Here is a 14,326-nt window from a genome sequence, read left to right on the forward strand (position 1 = left end):
GATGCTATGATACCTTTGGCCCCTCGTGTCGGGTTCCCTCTTCTGATTTGGGCGTCTATGATCTCGTCACCTCGTGTCAGCAAGCAGGTGGGAACCCTTGTGTTGAAGACCGATTGGCAATAAGGCGCAGTAAATGTCTGTGGTTCTTAGAGAGCTCAAGCACGGCTTGGATGAACCAGTAGACGGTAGTCTGTGATCTCCGCTAGACATTTCGCTCGCTTCGGTGATGCCGCCTACTTCCTCCACCGCCTCTGCCTTCGACCCTCGACCCTGAATAGCCTCCTACAAGTCTTCATCAGGCGACGCCTCACCCGGCAGCCAGGGGAAACTCTCAGGCGGCGTCGCCGGCCTGTCCGCCCCGAGAGCGTTTGGCCAGGGGACGTCCAAGTCGCGTAGCGTGCCGAAGACGGCCGTGTTCCTCGACTTGCTAGCGTCTGCTTCCGCGGTTCGACTCGCCCGTCGACGCTTACGCGGGGCGGCGGCCCGTTGCTGCTCCGACTCGTTGAGGAGACTAGGGTACCAGTTTCGTTCTATAGATGATGCCAGGTTAGAAAACCACGTCCTGCTCGAATAGTTGTAAAGCGGAGGAAGACTCTGCGAACTCACTGTTGTCCGAATGACCCTGCTGCATGGCGGTACGCACGTTCTCCCTGATGTACGCCGCGTCCTCCACGAAGTCGGCGAAGACGGAGCGGGCCGTGTCGTCGTCCATGACCATGACGGGCTCGAGTTCCGGGGGCAGCTGCTCCAGCTGCCACGTCTCCCGGATCGAGGACGCCGTGCGGGCCACCAGCGCGTCCACCCAGCTCACATCCACGTCCCCACGGCCATCGTCGTTTGGCCCGCCGGCCTCGCGCAGAAAGCTCTTCAGGTCGCCGACCACCTCCGCGGCGTCTGTGCCGGGCTGCTTCGCACGGAGAAAGGCGTAGCGTATGACGGGCACGCCGAAGGCCGCGTCCGTCGGTATGCGACGCCGTACGAGGTTGGCCCTGCGGCTGAGCGTCTGGGGGCCCACGTACCATTCGTGCGACACAACGAGGACCCAGCCGCCCGGGTCCAGACCGGTGAATACGGGCCAGCACTCCAGCGCCTTCTCCGGGTCGCCGCCGTCGGCCGCCTGAGAGGGTGACGGAGACGAGAGGTCGCACCACTCGGGGACGGCCAGGTTCTCGGCCGGGATCGGCGTGACGGCCGCGCCGGGGAACGGCTCGTCCGCGGGTGTCCGACCCGACGGGCACGCGGCGAAGCTGGTCAGGAACCGATCCGAGTGGAGACGGATGCAGTACCGGAGAAAACCGGAGACGAGACGCTCCGGCCGCAGGAGGCCGTCGCCGAGGAAGAGGTGGAGGGGCCGGAAGCGGGGCGGGTGGCCGGCCTCTCGGCCTTCCGGGCCCGTGCGGTCGGTGAGCTGCTGGCGGACGAACATGTGCTGCACGGGGGAGGCTCGGATCAGGTGTTCGGATACCAGCCTGTCGCCGCGCGCGTCGACGAGCCAGGGCTTCCGCCGCAGCGGTGCCGAGAAGGCGCCCGTGATCTTGACGTCTTTACATGGCAGGATCTTTGACGCGAAGGGGGACGAGCAGATTTGGGCAAATACACGCGAGGAGAGCTCGTCGTCGGATCGGCCGGGATGGGCTAGGAAAAAGACGTGTGTGACCGCGTCCGTCTCGCTCAGAGCGTCGAGGAGCGCCTCGAGAGATCCACTGCAATCGTCGTCGTCGATACCCAGGCTCAAGGCCCGGGTCACGGAGAGCTCCTCGGACCGGAGGGATGTGGCTACCGCTTCGAACGTCAGGCCGGTGAAGCCCGCCAAGTTGAGATGTGACGTGTTCGTGTAGGCCAGCCGGAGTAGAGGTGAAGCGGATAGGCCTCGGAGCCCGTCGGGCCTGGCTCGTAACCGCTCGGTCAGTCGGGCCTGGAAGCCAGGAAGGTCGATGCACGCACGGTGAGCATGAGCTACGTCTGGTCCGCCGACTTCCGCAGCCTCGGAAAGAATGAGGTCGATGATGGGTTCGAGATCCCCATCGTCTTGCAGGTTAGGGGATCGCGCAGGACCCGAGGAATGGCCTGGCCACACGTCTACCGCGGTAGGGTTGGGTTAGTTGGCATGTTCATGATGTTTCAGGGTCCAGGTTCTCTCACAATCAAGTGCGTGTCTCGCGACGACGCGGTGCTGTTTCAAGCGAGCCAAGGGTAGCGAGGACTCATAGAGGCCGAACTTTGTCATGAATCCGGAGGCAGACATGGGGGTGCGGGAGAGCGAGGTCTCCAGCTCCGGGGTGGGAGGGTGGGTGAGGGGCAGGTCCTCGACGGGATCCCAGACGGGCGCGATCTCGGCGGTGTAGCGGACGGCGGGGGCGACGAAGCCGCAGCGGAGGTCGTCCAGGTCGGATATGTCGAGGACGACGAGGCCGTACTCGAGCTTGTCGGCGCGGAAGACGCATCGCAGGGGCTGCTCCTGGACGTCGCCGTACCTCGTGTGGTAGAGGTCGTCGCCGGTCAGGGCCAGCCGGAGACAGGTGGAGGTGAAGGGGAACTCGCACGGGTCGGGCCGGCAGGGCAGTTCGGGGCGGTCGGGTCTGCCGGTGGGTTCTGGCCAGTGGCCCTTGTACTGCATTTCGAAGGGGGGCTGGGGGGCGTCGGGGACCTCGACCTCGCCGTCGCCGGCATCGGCATCGGCACGGCCGGGGTTTTTTTCGCGATGGCGATACCATGCCACGGCACGGGCGCGCTCGGCTTCCAGGGCGGGGCGGTTGGCCGGGTGGGTCAGGACGGCGACGGCCCGGGCCGCATCGTCGAGGGCGTGGCGGACCCGTTGGCCGGAGGCATGGTTGCCGTGGGCCGGGGCATGGCCGTGTCCCTGACGGTAGGTGATGGCGAGGGGGCGGCAGGCGACGGCGACGGTGTCTGCCTCTGTGTCGATGTCTGGGTGGTGGCCGACGTCGGCGACCACGCAGAAGAGGTATGACCGCGGGCAGGTTGTTGCGATGGCCCGGCGCGTCATGTCTAGCGAGCAGTCAGTTCAGCAGTTGCGAGTCAGGCCTCAAGTTTCGAGGAATGGATACGTACGGTCGTCAGGCGGCAGCATGTGGGCCATCTTTCCATCTGGAATGTTAAGGCTGAGGTCTTGTCAAGTCGCCTGTCAAGTTGCTTAGGCAGTAGTTGTAGGTGCTCGGTGAGAAGGATCCTTGTGATGAGGATGATGAACGGTGGGGTTTTTCATTTACGAGGTTGCATGGCTGAAAACTCACAGGCCTATCGGGTCTCTCAGCTCGAACTTGGGGGCCAAATACCACCTGTACGTGTAACCGTACCTGCAGCGTGAACCACACTCGTATGAGGCCTGCAAAATCGTCAACGGAGGATGATTCTCCGACGAGACAATCACGACAGAACGAGAGGGACCTTCCTAATCACACACTGAGGTGAGCACTAAGGTATAAGCTTATGTGATGTGATTATATGGTTACTTTAAGGTTGATACTTGTATCCTAATGGGGAAGGTCTTTAATGTAGGGGTCTTATATTAAGTCCTAAATTGGACGTGAACGGATACATTGCAGAGAACCTGCATCTGACATCCGTCCCTTGCGTCTTGGAGGATTCGCACATATTGGAACTTTGGTGATTACCTTAATTCGACCTACTGGATCAGCTGAGGTTCGTCTCCAGATCGACAACATTCCAACCATCGAAATAGCTTTCTCGGTATGTCTCGATGATCTCGTCTCAGACTTCCACTATCGACTAATAGGCCACACTGACTGATCTGATGCGACTGTCACAGTGTCGCTGCCTAAACAGAAGTCCCATCATAAACGCAACAGGGTACACAGCGTAGAGTAAGCACGGCATGTTTTATTCTACTCTCGGCCGGATTTGACAAGGGCTAGAAGGCTATGTCATGCGGGGTTAATACTCGTACGTTCGTCTGAATCCAACTTCATTCCAGTCTCGGCAACCTTGAATCAACCGTGCCGCACGTCGGGCTCATCCAAAACTGAAGGCCAAGATCCAAGAGCCCCCACGGTCAACTACTGAACTGCAACCTCCCATCCATCTTGTGCCAGGCCGACGCCTCTTACAGCTTACAGGTTGGCCACGATCTTGATCACGATCCCCGCGGGTTTCGCACCGCTATCGACGTACGACGGCAGCGAGTACGACGGGTGGGTGGCGTTGACGACCACGCCGAGCGAGCCCCCGTCCGCGCCGCAGCGGTGGATGCCGTTGCGGCGGATGGCCCCGGTGCCGCCGTCGATGGTGTTGGCGACTAATCAACCAAAGTCCCTCGTCAGACACGGTCACACTGGATAAAGAGGCACAGGCACGAGTAGTACTCACCGTCCTCGAACAGCACCGAGCTGTCGTAGGTCATGTTGACCTTCTTGGCCACCGCCAGTGCTGTGCCGCGCGCGTACAGCGACCACTCGCCGCAGTCGGCGGCGTCGGCCATGTTCATGTTCAGGACTGGAGCACCCGTCACGGTCAGCGGGAGACTCTCTTAACTCTCTCTCTCTTTCATAAGGTATTTCGCATCTTGTGCCAACGGGGGGCATCGCTACTCACGGCGACCGTTGCGCGTCTCACGACCGTACGCCCGCAGGTAGGCCGCGATGTAGGTCACGTCGGCCGGGTCGACCTCCTGCGGCGTGTCGAACTCGCCGTTGTAGCAGTACAGCAGCTCCGTCTGGTCGTAGCACACCCGGCGCGCCCCGGCCGAGGTGGCGGCGAGGAGCAGGGCGGCGGCCGTGACGAGTGTCGAGGAGAACATGGTGGCAGCAGAGGGCAGACGAGAGAATGACTTGAGAAGAGGGCCGTGTGGTGCTGGGTGGGCGGTGGACCGGACGGGACCGAACCTGCGAGCAGCGAGACTTTTATATCAAGTTGAGTCCATCGGGGTGGGAGTGTTGTGTCCGTTTGTGTACGGTATACCCGCGGGATTACCACCGTAAGAGAAGAGGAAGAAAGAAACAGCTCACCAGTCACCGATATGCGTATGTGTTCTCGTGGACGCGAGGGTAGTCTCAGCTGAACTGAATCCTCGTCATGCACCATGCATGCAACGTATCTTCGGCCTTCAAGATCAAGCAAAGTCACTCAAGTCGGGCGAGTGCCAGCAGGGGGAGGAGGATCTTTGGTTTATCGTCTTGGCCTCGCCAGAATCCCACGAATCCGTACATCACAAGTTGAACCATGGCCATTTCGACCCTGGCGAAGGAACGGGGAGCAAGCTGCGAGGCTACCTTAAGCTTACGCAGGCACTCAGGTACCACCCTCTGTCGGATGCTGCCGCGTCTTGGCGAGGCCCTTTTGCTTCGAGTCGCAATATCGAGTAATCTAAAGGCGCATGACATCTAGGGAGAGGGTAACGGCAGGCATCTCGCAACCTCGCGCCGTAAGAGCACGTTCTTAAGACCATCGGCCTCCTTCATCACCCGCGGTCCTGACCACTCACTCGCCCACCCATTGCTGACCCAGCGCGATCGAAACTGTCCTCCTTCAGTCGGTCCTGCTGCTCAACGTCTTCAACATGAGACCCTCTTGGGCTCTCGTAGGCGCCCTCGCGACCAACAGAACCTACCGCGGCGTCGCCGAGGAGGCGAAGCCGGAGTGGCGCGTCCCCAAGTATGGCGCCCAGCCCGGCCCGGACTACATGGTGGACAACACGGACAACTACTACGGCGTTGCGCCGGACAAGGGTAGGCCACGCATCACCTCGCTCGCCAGGGCCGCCTGCCAGTGCCGGTTTCTGACTTGCTCCATGTAGGATCCAAGAGCGGCCCCGTGTGGGCCGAGTCTGGCACCTTCGAGCGCTTCATGGCCGACTCTCGCGCCGAGGCGCCGGATGTCCCGGTTGCCGTCGTCAACCACACCTTCATCGATGTTGACGGGAACACGACCGTCATGGAGATGGAGTCGGAGCTGTTCAGGCTGGCCGACAACGGCTGGTGGCTTCCGGAGCTGTCCGGCCTCGGCAAGGTATGTTGCCGCCCCTGACCTGGATGGAGCTTGCTTTGGGATATCTCCTGCGAGAACCGTCGACGGGCAGACGGGCAGGCGGACGGACTGACTGATTGTTCTTCCAACAGCAACCCATAGTCGGTGGTGACTACAAGTTTTTCCGCAACGTCAAGGACTACGGCGCCACCGGCGGAGGTGAGAAGGACGACACCGAAGCCATTAATGCGGCCATCGAGGATGGGAACCGCTGTGGCCGCGAGTGTGAGAACTCTCTCTCTCTCTTTCTGTATCTGTCTCCCGTCTCTATATGCTCTAGATACTGACGAGCCGCAGGCGGCAACACATTCTCCCAGGGTGCCATCATCTACTTCCCGCCCGGCGTCTACAAGATTTGCACACCCATCATCCAGTACGGGCATCCATCCTCCCCTCCCTGAGTAATCGGTGACCATGACTGACACTCTTCAAGGCTGTATTTCACTCAGTTCTTCGGTAACCCACACGTACGTCTCTGCCCTGCCCGTCCATGCCCGTCCATTCTCATATGCCGGAATCGCTGACAGCCGAGGTTCAGGACCTGCCGGTTATCAAGGGATGCGACAAGTTCAAGGGGATTGCCCTCATCGATACGGATCCGTATATAGAGGACGGCAATGGCGCAAACTGGTGCGAATGAATTACCTCCCGTGCCGGAGCGAGCATCTAGCGCAGTTCCTCTCTCGGCCACCAATCTAACAAAACCCAGGTACATTAACCAAAACCAATTCTTCAGGGGCATCCGCCACATGAGGTTCGACATGACCGAGATGCCCAAGGAAACCAACGACCAGGACCAGGACCTCGTCCCGACCGGAATCCACTGGCAGGTTGGTCATAATTCCCCCCGCCTCCTGCACACGATACAATCTGGCTGACTCCTCCCACCCAGGTGTCCCAGGCATGCAGTCTCCAGAACCTCATCTTTGAGATGCCGGAGGCCACCGACGACGAGAAGCCAACCCACGTCGGTATCTTTATGGAAAACGGCAGCGGCGGCTTCGTTTCCGACCTGGTCTTCAAAGGCGGAAACATCGGATGGCGAGCTGGTACGATATTGCCCGCGCTTCGGCCATGTTCATTGCTGACGGAGGGTGGTCTTCTCAGGGTCGCAGCAGTACACCGTCATCAACCTCAAGTTCGAGAACTGTCTCACGGCCATCCAGATGATCTGGGACTGGGGATTCAACTGGCAGAGAGTTCAGATTGACGGTGCCGCCATCGGCTTCAACATCAGGTGAGGCGGCTCCCTTCCCTGTTGATTTACAAATTACCCCCTTTCGACCACGATCATCCTGATCCCCCCCGTGCTGACTGGTGATGAAGCGGCGCTGGAGGCATTGACGGGCAAGGCGTTGGTTCCGTGTCCATCATTGGTAAGTAGAGAACCCCGAAAGAAAGAGAGAGAGACATGCGATCTTCTCGCTTCCTCCCTTCGAGGACGTTGTCACTTACTTGACGAACCCGAACAGATTCGACACTCCGAAACGTTGAAACCGCGATCCTCACAAACTCCGGCCCAACCTCTCCCAACATCGTCATCGACAACCTGGAAATGTCCGGCGTCGGGGCCACCGTAAAAGATACCGACGGCAACGTCATCCTCGGCTCCTCTGGCCACGTCGAGCTCTGGGCGATCGGCAAACGGTACAACGGATACGAGGGCACCAGCACCGCAGGCGCTGTCGACGCGCCCGCGAGGCCTGAGAGCCTGCTCGATGACGACGGCAAGCTCTTCTACCGGTCGAAGCCGCAGTACGAGGACTTCGCCGTCGGCCAGTTCCGCATCGCCACGGAGCATGGATGCCGCAACGACGGCACGGGAGACAACACCAACAGTATCAACACGTTCCTCCGGGAAGCGCAGGCCGCCGGCCAGATCGCCTACTTCCCTGCCGGTATCTACAGGGTCGGGGGCACCGTCCTGATCCCGACCGGCTCGCGTGTCGTCGGTGCTGCTTGGTCGCAGATCCAAGGAGCAGGTGAGCCGCTCGTCCGATACCATGTCCCCCGAGAACGCGGGCTAATTTCTGCTATATCAACAGGCGCCTACTTTTCTGATATTCGCAACCCCCGTGTCGTGGTGCAAGTCGGCATCAAGGGTGACGTTGGAACCATGGAAATCACCGACAGTTCGTGCCCCTCTCCCGGATGGATGGCTGAGCTAACCACCCACCCACCTCAGTGAAATTCAACGTCCAGGGTGCCACCGCGGGTGCCATTGTGCTCGAGGTGAGTGTGATCTCTGCCGTGGATCTCGAGGACTGCGCTAACGATCGTCCAGTGGAATGTCAAGGCAGTTCGGAAAGGCGCGGCCGCCATGTGGTGAGTTGGGACGTTGGGCCACTCGACCTTCGTCGTCCTCCGGTCATCGTCGAGCTAACGAAGCGCCAGGGATTCCCATGTGCGAGTGGGTGGTGCAACCGGGAGTGACCTCGACGTGGATACGTGCCCGAAGCACGAGTTCAACGAAGGCTGCATCTGCGCGGCTTTGCTGTTCCACGGTTCGTAACTTCGTTCGGCTGCTAGCTAGCTGTGTACGAGTAACGACGGAATGTGTGCTGACATTCAATACACTGACGACAGTGACGCCCCAAGCGAACGGATACTTTGAAAACGTCTGGATCTGGCTGGCCGACCAGTGAGTTCTCTCTCTCCCTCAAAATGCCCGCTCGGCATACATGATTTCTGTACATGTCTTGCTCACCGTATCGTGTCTCCCAGCGACAACGACATGGTCGTATCCGACAGCCCCGACAAGCTCGTCAACCAGATCAGCATCTACGCGGCACGCGGAACGCTGATCGAGTCCGAGGGACCTTCGTGGTTCTACGGGACCGGCTCGGAACACACCGTCATGTATCAATACCAGCTCTACGGGGCCAAGGACGTGAGTACACAAGTCCCGGTCCTCCCTCTCTGCTACGGGCTGGCTACTACGCTTGTGACTTGAAAAACTTACACAAAACCCCAAAGATCTACCTCGGCCACATCCAGACGGAAACCCCATACTACCAGCCCGTGCCTGTGGCCCCGCTTCCGTTCAAAGACGGCCGCGAGTTTCCCGGCGATCCGTCTTTCGAATCTTGCACGACAATCGGCTGCCAGGAGGCATGGGGCCTCCGGGTCATCAACTCGGAAAACGTCCTCCTCCACGGCGCCGGCATGTACAGCTTCTTTCAGGAGTACTACCAGGACTGCCTCGACACCTTTGACTGCCAGGAACGCCTCTGCGAGGTCAAGGGCAGCAAGGGCGTCACCATATTCAACATATTCACGGTGGCGACCGTGGAGATTGGGACGGGAATCAAGTGAGTAGAACATCTTACGGACGGACACTTTCACCTTGCAACAGACGAAGCTAACCACGTCTTCGCAGCGGCGGCGCCATCATGCAGGAAGACGGCAACCAGCGCGGCTTCACCACCGAGATCAGCGTTTGGATCCCGCTTGAAGGTGACGATGAGTTCGATGTCGTCTATGTCGGGCCAGAAGTCTGGCAAACCCCCGCCGTCACTTGCCCGGCGCCATGCGTCCTGGTGTTCCCGACGAGCTCGCTGAGCTCTTCCACGACCATATCGCCGCCCCCTTACACGACCTCGGTCGAGTACGGCCACATGGACACCACGACCATCGACGGCCAGGTCGTCACCACCTTCGTCACTACCATCACAACCATCACCATCACCGTCGACCCCATCAGCACAGACGGCATGCCCTATTCCAACGTCAACATCACCCAGGGACAGACTTCCAGCGCCCTCACCGTCCACCCAAGCCTGTCCATCCCTCCCGTTCCCGTGCCCCTGCCTGACGGAGAAGGCGGCACGACCACGCGCACGCTGCAGCTGCCCCCCTGGCCCGATATGACGAGCGGGCCGCCCGAGAGCTGGGGCAACGGCCCCGGAGAGACCTCCGGCACCGTGTCGGGCGAGTTCCGGACGCCGTACGTCACGACCGTGTCCGCGTCGGCGGCCACCGTCCTCACCCTCTCCTTCCCCTCGTTCGTCACGGCCAGCCCGGTATCGTGCCCGCCCCAGAGCGAGATCGTCTTCGCCACCCCCAGGACCACCATCACCACGCTGTGCGCCGAGAGCACAATCATCAGCCTCCGCTTCACCTGTCCGCCCACGCGCGTCGTGACTTTCCTGGCGCCGTCGACCGCCGTCTTCACCGCCGACTGCGCCCTCGCCACGTCCTTCGTCAACACTCCGCCCGCAGAGGGGGACGATGATCTCGACGTGGACGCCCCGGACCCGACTGACCCGGACAGACCCCCGGTAAGCTGGCTATATGCCTGATCCCCTGTGCCCCAAGTTAGTAAGGTGACTGACGTGCGACGCAGACCGTGACCGAACCGTTGCCTACCTGGACGGAGTACCCGCCGGGTCAGATCGAGACGGTCGAAGAGGACGTCGAGGAGGATGATGACGATGACGATGGCATCGGCTTCCTGACGCCTTGCAACCTCTGGTTCTTCAATGTATGTAGTCTCGCAACCCACCCCCGGTACCTAGGAACTAACCGGCGCAGATTTGCATCACCTTCCCTGGCATCCGCATCGGCGGCATCCGGTGGATACTCCCACCGGGCGTCTATCCGTGAGTTACACTGGCAATGAAGTTGGGCATTTCAATATGAATGCTTGAGATGGAGGACCAGCGCAGCAGGTTGGACTAACCAAGTTATCGCAGCGGCCCTCGTCCACCTCCCGTGCGCCTCCCGACCCCCTGGATTTTGCCTCCGCCACCAATCTCATTCCCTCCCATCACGTAAGTCTCTGGCCGTCCTTTGTTCGTTCAAGCCCGAGTTCACGTGCTCGGTTGTGATGCCACCTACAATAACGATGGAGATGCTAAAGTTCTGTTGTCCAGGGTCGGCCGCGACGGGAGAGTCACGTACTCCAAGTCTGGAGAATGCGAAACGGCGACGGCATCCATCTGCTCCACGTCCATCACCGTCTCTCTCTCGCCCGGCCCAACGACCACCCGGACCGTCACCTCCACGCTCTCGTCCTGCGAGGAGATCCGCGGGTGTGGCGTTCGAGACAGCGACGCCACCACGACGACCACCACGTCGCCCGACTCCTGCCCGCTGCCCACGCAGGACGCGAAGAAGCGCGAGGAGCCGGGTCGCGCCGTCGCGTCCGACGAATCCGCCGAGGAAGAAGCCCTGGAGCGCCGTCAGGTCGAGCCGCTGCCGCCTCCGGGGTGCCCGGACGTCGCCATCATCTATCCCGCGGACAACGAGGACGTCGGCGGCATCGTTCGGATCCTGGACGAGGCCGGCTTCACCGAGGGTAGTGACACGCGGCAGTACCGCCAGATTGGGTCGACCCAGTCGCAGTTCACCCTCTACTTCTGGGTCTCGTTCCTGGACGCAGAGACCAAGAAGGCTCTGGAAGACTCGGTATGTACCTGTTTATATCTGGCATAGAGATGAGTTGTCGTCTCGGGGCACTCCAACGCTGACACGAACCGATCGATTCTAGGGTACCGTGGAACACTGCTACTACCCGCGACAGTGGAACGCCGGGGTGGGACCCTGGGATCCCTTCGAGGGCTTTGAAGACGAAAGCTTCCACGAAGAAGGCTTCCAAGACGGGAGCCCCGGCATGGCCTCCCACCCTCACCATCTGCCTAGGCATATCCCCGAAGATGCCTCCGAGTACACCGTGCTGACGACAGTCAACTCCTCCCGAACCGTTGTCGAGGACGACGGAACGCCGACTGTCCTCAAAGCACGAGCACCCACAACAGATGCAGACGCGAAGATCTATCACCTGGCCCAGGTCTCGCTGCCGCCGCAGACGGTCTGGAAACAGCCCGGCACGGGTGTGAGAACCGCCGGACAATGGAACTACCGCCTCGACGACGTAAACGTCGGGAATGCAAACCAATGGGTCTACGTTATCGGCGAGACGGGGTATTGGAACGCTCATGCGGTAAGGCGGTGCTCAGTGTTTCCCATATGAGAGAGTGAGAGAAACGTCATCAGCTAACGAAAGATACAGGAACATACAGGAATAGGACAAGACCGACTCAGCACGCTGTATCCGCCGGGACCAAACTACGGCGTCGACCCCATGACGCTCAATCCCGCAGACCCTCGCTTCAAGCACGGGTCCGCCGTGGTAGCCTCGATCAACGGCAACGTCTTGGGCCTCTGCAAGACGTGCAGGGTCCGCACAGTTCCCGCCGGAGGCGCCTACGCGATGAACATGCCCGTGAACCGTCGCGGCGATCGTCTGGCCGAGCGGGTGCTCCAGCAGCTGACTGCCGTGTACGATGAGATCATGGCCAACCCGACCCGCAAGGGCCGGGCCGTCATCAACATGAGCTGGGGCATCCAAGTGGGCCAGATGCCGCGACCCTTCTTTACCACGTGGTGTAGGTTTCCCGCAGTCTCTCCCCTTGTCGTTGAACCCGAGAGACAAGACTAACCCGGAGCTTCGGCTTTGCCGGTTTCTAGTCAAGATGCTGCGGAAGCTCGACCAAGAGTGCCAAGTAGTCCTCGTGGCGGCTGCGGGCAACGATGCCACCGGGCCGGGACAGGCACCGGACAAGTATCCTCAGCGGTTCGCCGACCCGACCGACATCTTCGGCCACCTGCCCAACCTCGTCGTCGTCGGGGCGACGGATGCCAACATCGTCCGCGCCGCGTACAGTTTCGAAGCCCCTTGGCTCACGACATTCGGCCCCGGGACCGTCTACGCACCCGAACTCAACATCATGTCTCCGTACATATACAGACACGGAACTTCGTTCGGTAAGTTGCCGCGTTTCTCCCACCTCCACCCCTAACTCCCGCTCTGGCCTTGCCTTCGCGCCGTCCGTGAAAAGAAAGAGACAAGACCGAACGCTGACGTGACAAAACAACAAAGCTGCCCCGCAAGTCGCCGGCCTCGTGGCATACTACCGAGCCATGCCGTCTCCTTGGCAAGCTGACCTGACGGAACCCGCCAACGTCAAGAAACTCATCCGTCTGTTCCACCGCCGCCTCGCCGCCGTGCCCGAAAAGGACGCGAACGGCAATCCCATCCCCGTCGATCCGCGTGATCGAAGGCCCCTCATCTGGAACGGACAGGCAAGACTGCGCCCTCGCCCCCCGCTGAAGAAAGGCTCCTTTTGTTTGTTTTGCTAACGATTTGACCAGGTCCGGGACCGATCTTGCCTGAGAACGGACGACTACAACGACCTCACGTGGCCCGGCCGCAACCTCTGCCCGACCATCAACGACCTCTCCACCCAAGCCGACACCGGGCAGACGGTCGATCCCTGCGGTCCGGGCGTCGGCGGCAACCCGACGAGGAGGAGGAGGACGTACGTCAAGCGACAGGACGGCGGGTCCTGCCCCCTGATCCCCGACCCGCCCCCGGGCTCCGGCTCCGGCGGCGGCGGGGGCAACGGCCAGACCGTCTCCTTCACCTCGGGCCCCCAGCCGTCGCCGACCTGCTCGGCCGCCGGCGGCTGCGGCGGCACGCTCTGCAAGGGCTTCTGGTGCAACCCGCGTCCGACGGGCGTGCCCCCCGACTACCACGACCCCAAGGACCCCAACAGCAGCGGCGCGTCCGCGTCGACCAAGACCATATCGGACCCCCCAGAGGGCACGTTCGAACCGTCGCCCCCGTCGTCGACGTCGGTGGTGCCTACGACGACGTCGGGGCCCACGACCACGCAGGCGCCTCCGCCACCCGCGAACCCTCCCTCCAGGTATGTTTCTCTCTCTTCTCTTCTCTTCTCTCCCACATGGTCTACTCTGAACATCTCCCACTAATCACCCGAACGCCCCCTCAGGTTCATCATCATCGTCTTCTCGGAGCTCTCCATCCCCGTCCAGATGGGCCCTTGGGACTACGACCGCAACTGGGTCGTCTTCTCCGCCGCCCCCGACGGCCCGGGCATCGACATGTGCTTCGACAAGGCCCACGAGAGCGTCGAGGACGACGGCGTGACGGCGTCGGACCCGGGCTTCCCGCGGGACATCGAGTTCGACATGGACGGCCGCGGCTGCAAGTACACCGGCACGAGGTCCGCGCTCGGGTCCATGGCCTGCGACGGGGTCCGCGACATCCGCTGCCGGGAGGAGGACTTTAAGGACTTTTGCCCGCCCTTGAACAACCCGACCATGGTCTCGAGGGTGCTCTGCGAGTGGTAGGTGAGTAGGGGTGTTTGGTTTGCGGCGGTAATCTCATGGAAAACCGTGTTGTGGTATAACAAGAGTGAAACTCGGTCTTGTCCTTGTGGAAGTATTCCGCCCCGCTGTATACAGGAATATTGCTGTGCGATTCTCCGGCGTCGTTCTGTAATATAGTCTATACATGCCT

The 14,326-nt window shown here is 61.0% G+C and overlaps 2 protein-coding genes across 2 annotated transcripts; one reads left to right on the plus strand and one right to left on the minus strand.

Annotated features, from left to right (window-relative positions):
- Positions 1-282: 282 nt before the first annotated feature.
- On the minus strand, positions 283-4,774 carry CkaCkLH20_09787 (uncharacterized protein; the record flags this gene model as incomplete). Its single annotated transcript, XM_038892502.1, has 7 exons — positions 283-530; positions 607-2,079; positions 2,143-3,006; positions 3,070-3,119; positions 4,093-4,273; positions 4,345-4,470; positions 4,570-4,774. 7 exons carry the CDS (start codon positions 4,772-4,774, stop codon positions 283-285), a joined length of 3,147 nt encoding a protein of 1,048 aa, XP_038742069.1.
- A 759-nt stretch (positions 4,775-5,533) lies between these two features.
- On the plus strand, positions 5,534-14,157 carry CkaCkLH20_09788 (putative glucan 1, 3-beta-glucosidase; the record flags this gene model as incomplete). Its single annotated transcript, XM_038892503.1, has 29 exons — positions 5,534-5,702; positions 5,771-5,982; positions 6,093-6,213; positions 6,298-6,373; positions 6,434-6,467; positions 6,539-6,630; positions 6,710-6,830; positions 6,893-7,049; positions 7,108-7,237; positions 7,327-7,376; positions 7,473-7,982; positions 8,046-8,132; positions 8,186-8,232; positions 8,285-8,325; positions 8,395-8,504; positions 8,587-8,641; positions 8,725-8,890; positions 8,977-9,311; positions 9,380-10,280; positions 10,346-10,483; positions 10,534-10,601; positions 10,695-10,772; positions 10,875-11,409; positions 11,492-11,944; positions 12,014-12,389; positions 12,472-12,768; positions 12,884-13,044; positions 13,156-13,712; positions 13,797-14,157. 29 exons carry the CDS (start codon positions 5,534-5,536, stop codon positions 14,155-14,157), a joined length of 6,438 nt encoding a protein of 2,145 aa, XP_038742070.1.
- Positions 14,158-14,326: the final 169 nt, after the last annotated feature.

This window comes from Colletotrichum karsti (genome assembly GCF_011947395.1).
Source record: "Colletotrichum karsti strain CkLH20 chromosome Unknown Scaffold36, whole genome shotgun sequence".
NCBI lineage: Eukaryota > Fungi > Ascomycota > Sordariomycetes > Glomerellales > Glomerellaceae > Colletotrichum > Colletotrichum karsti.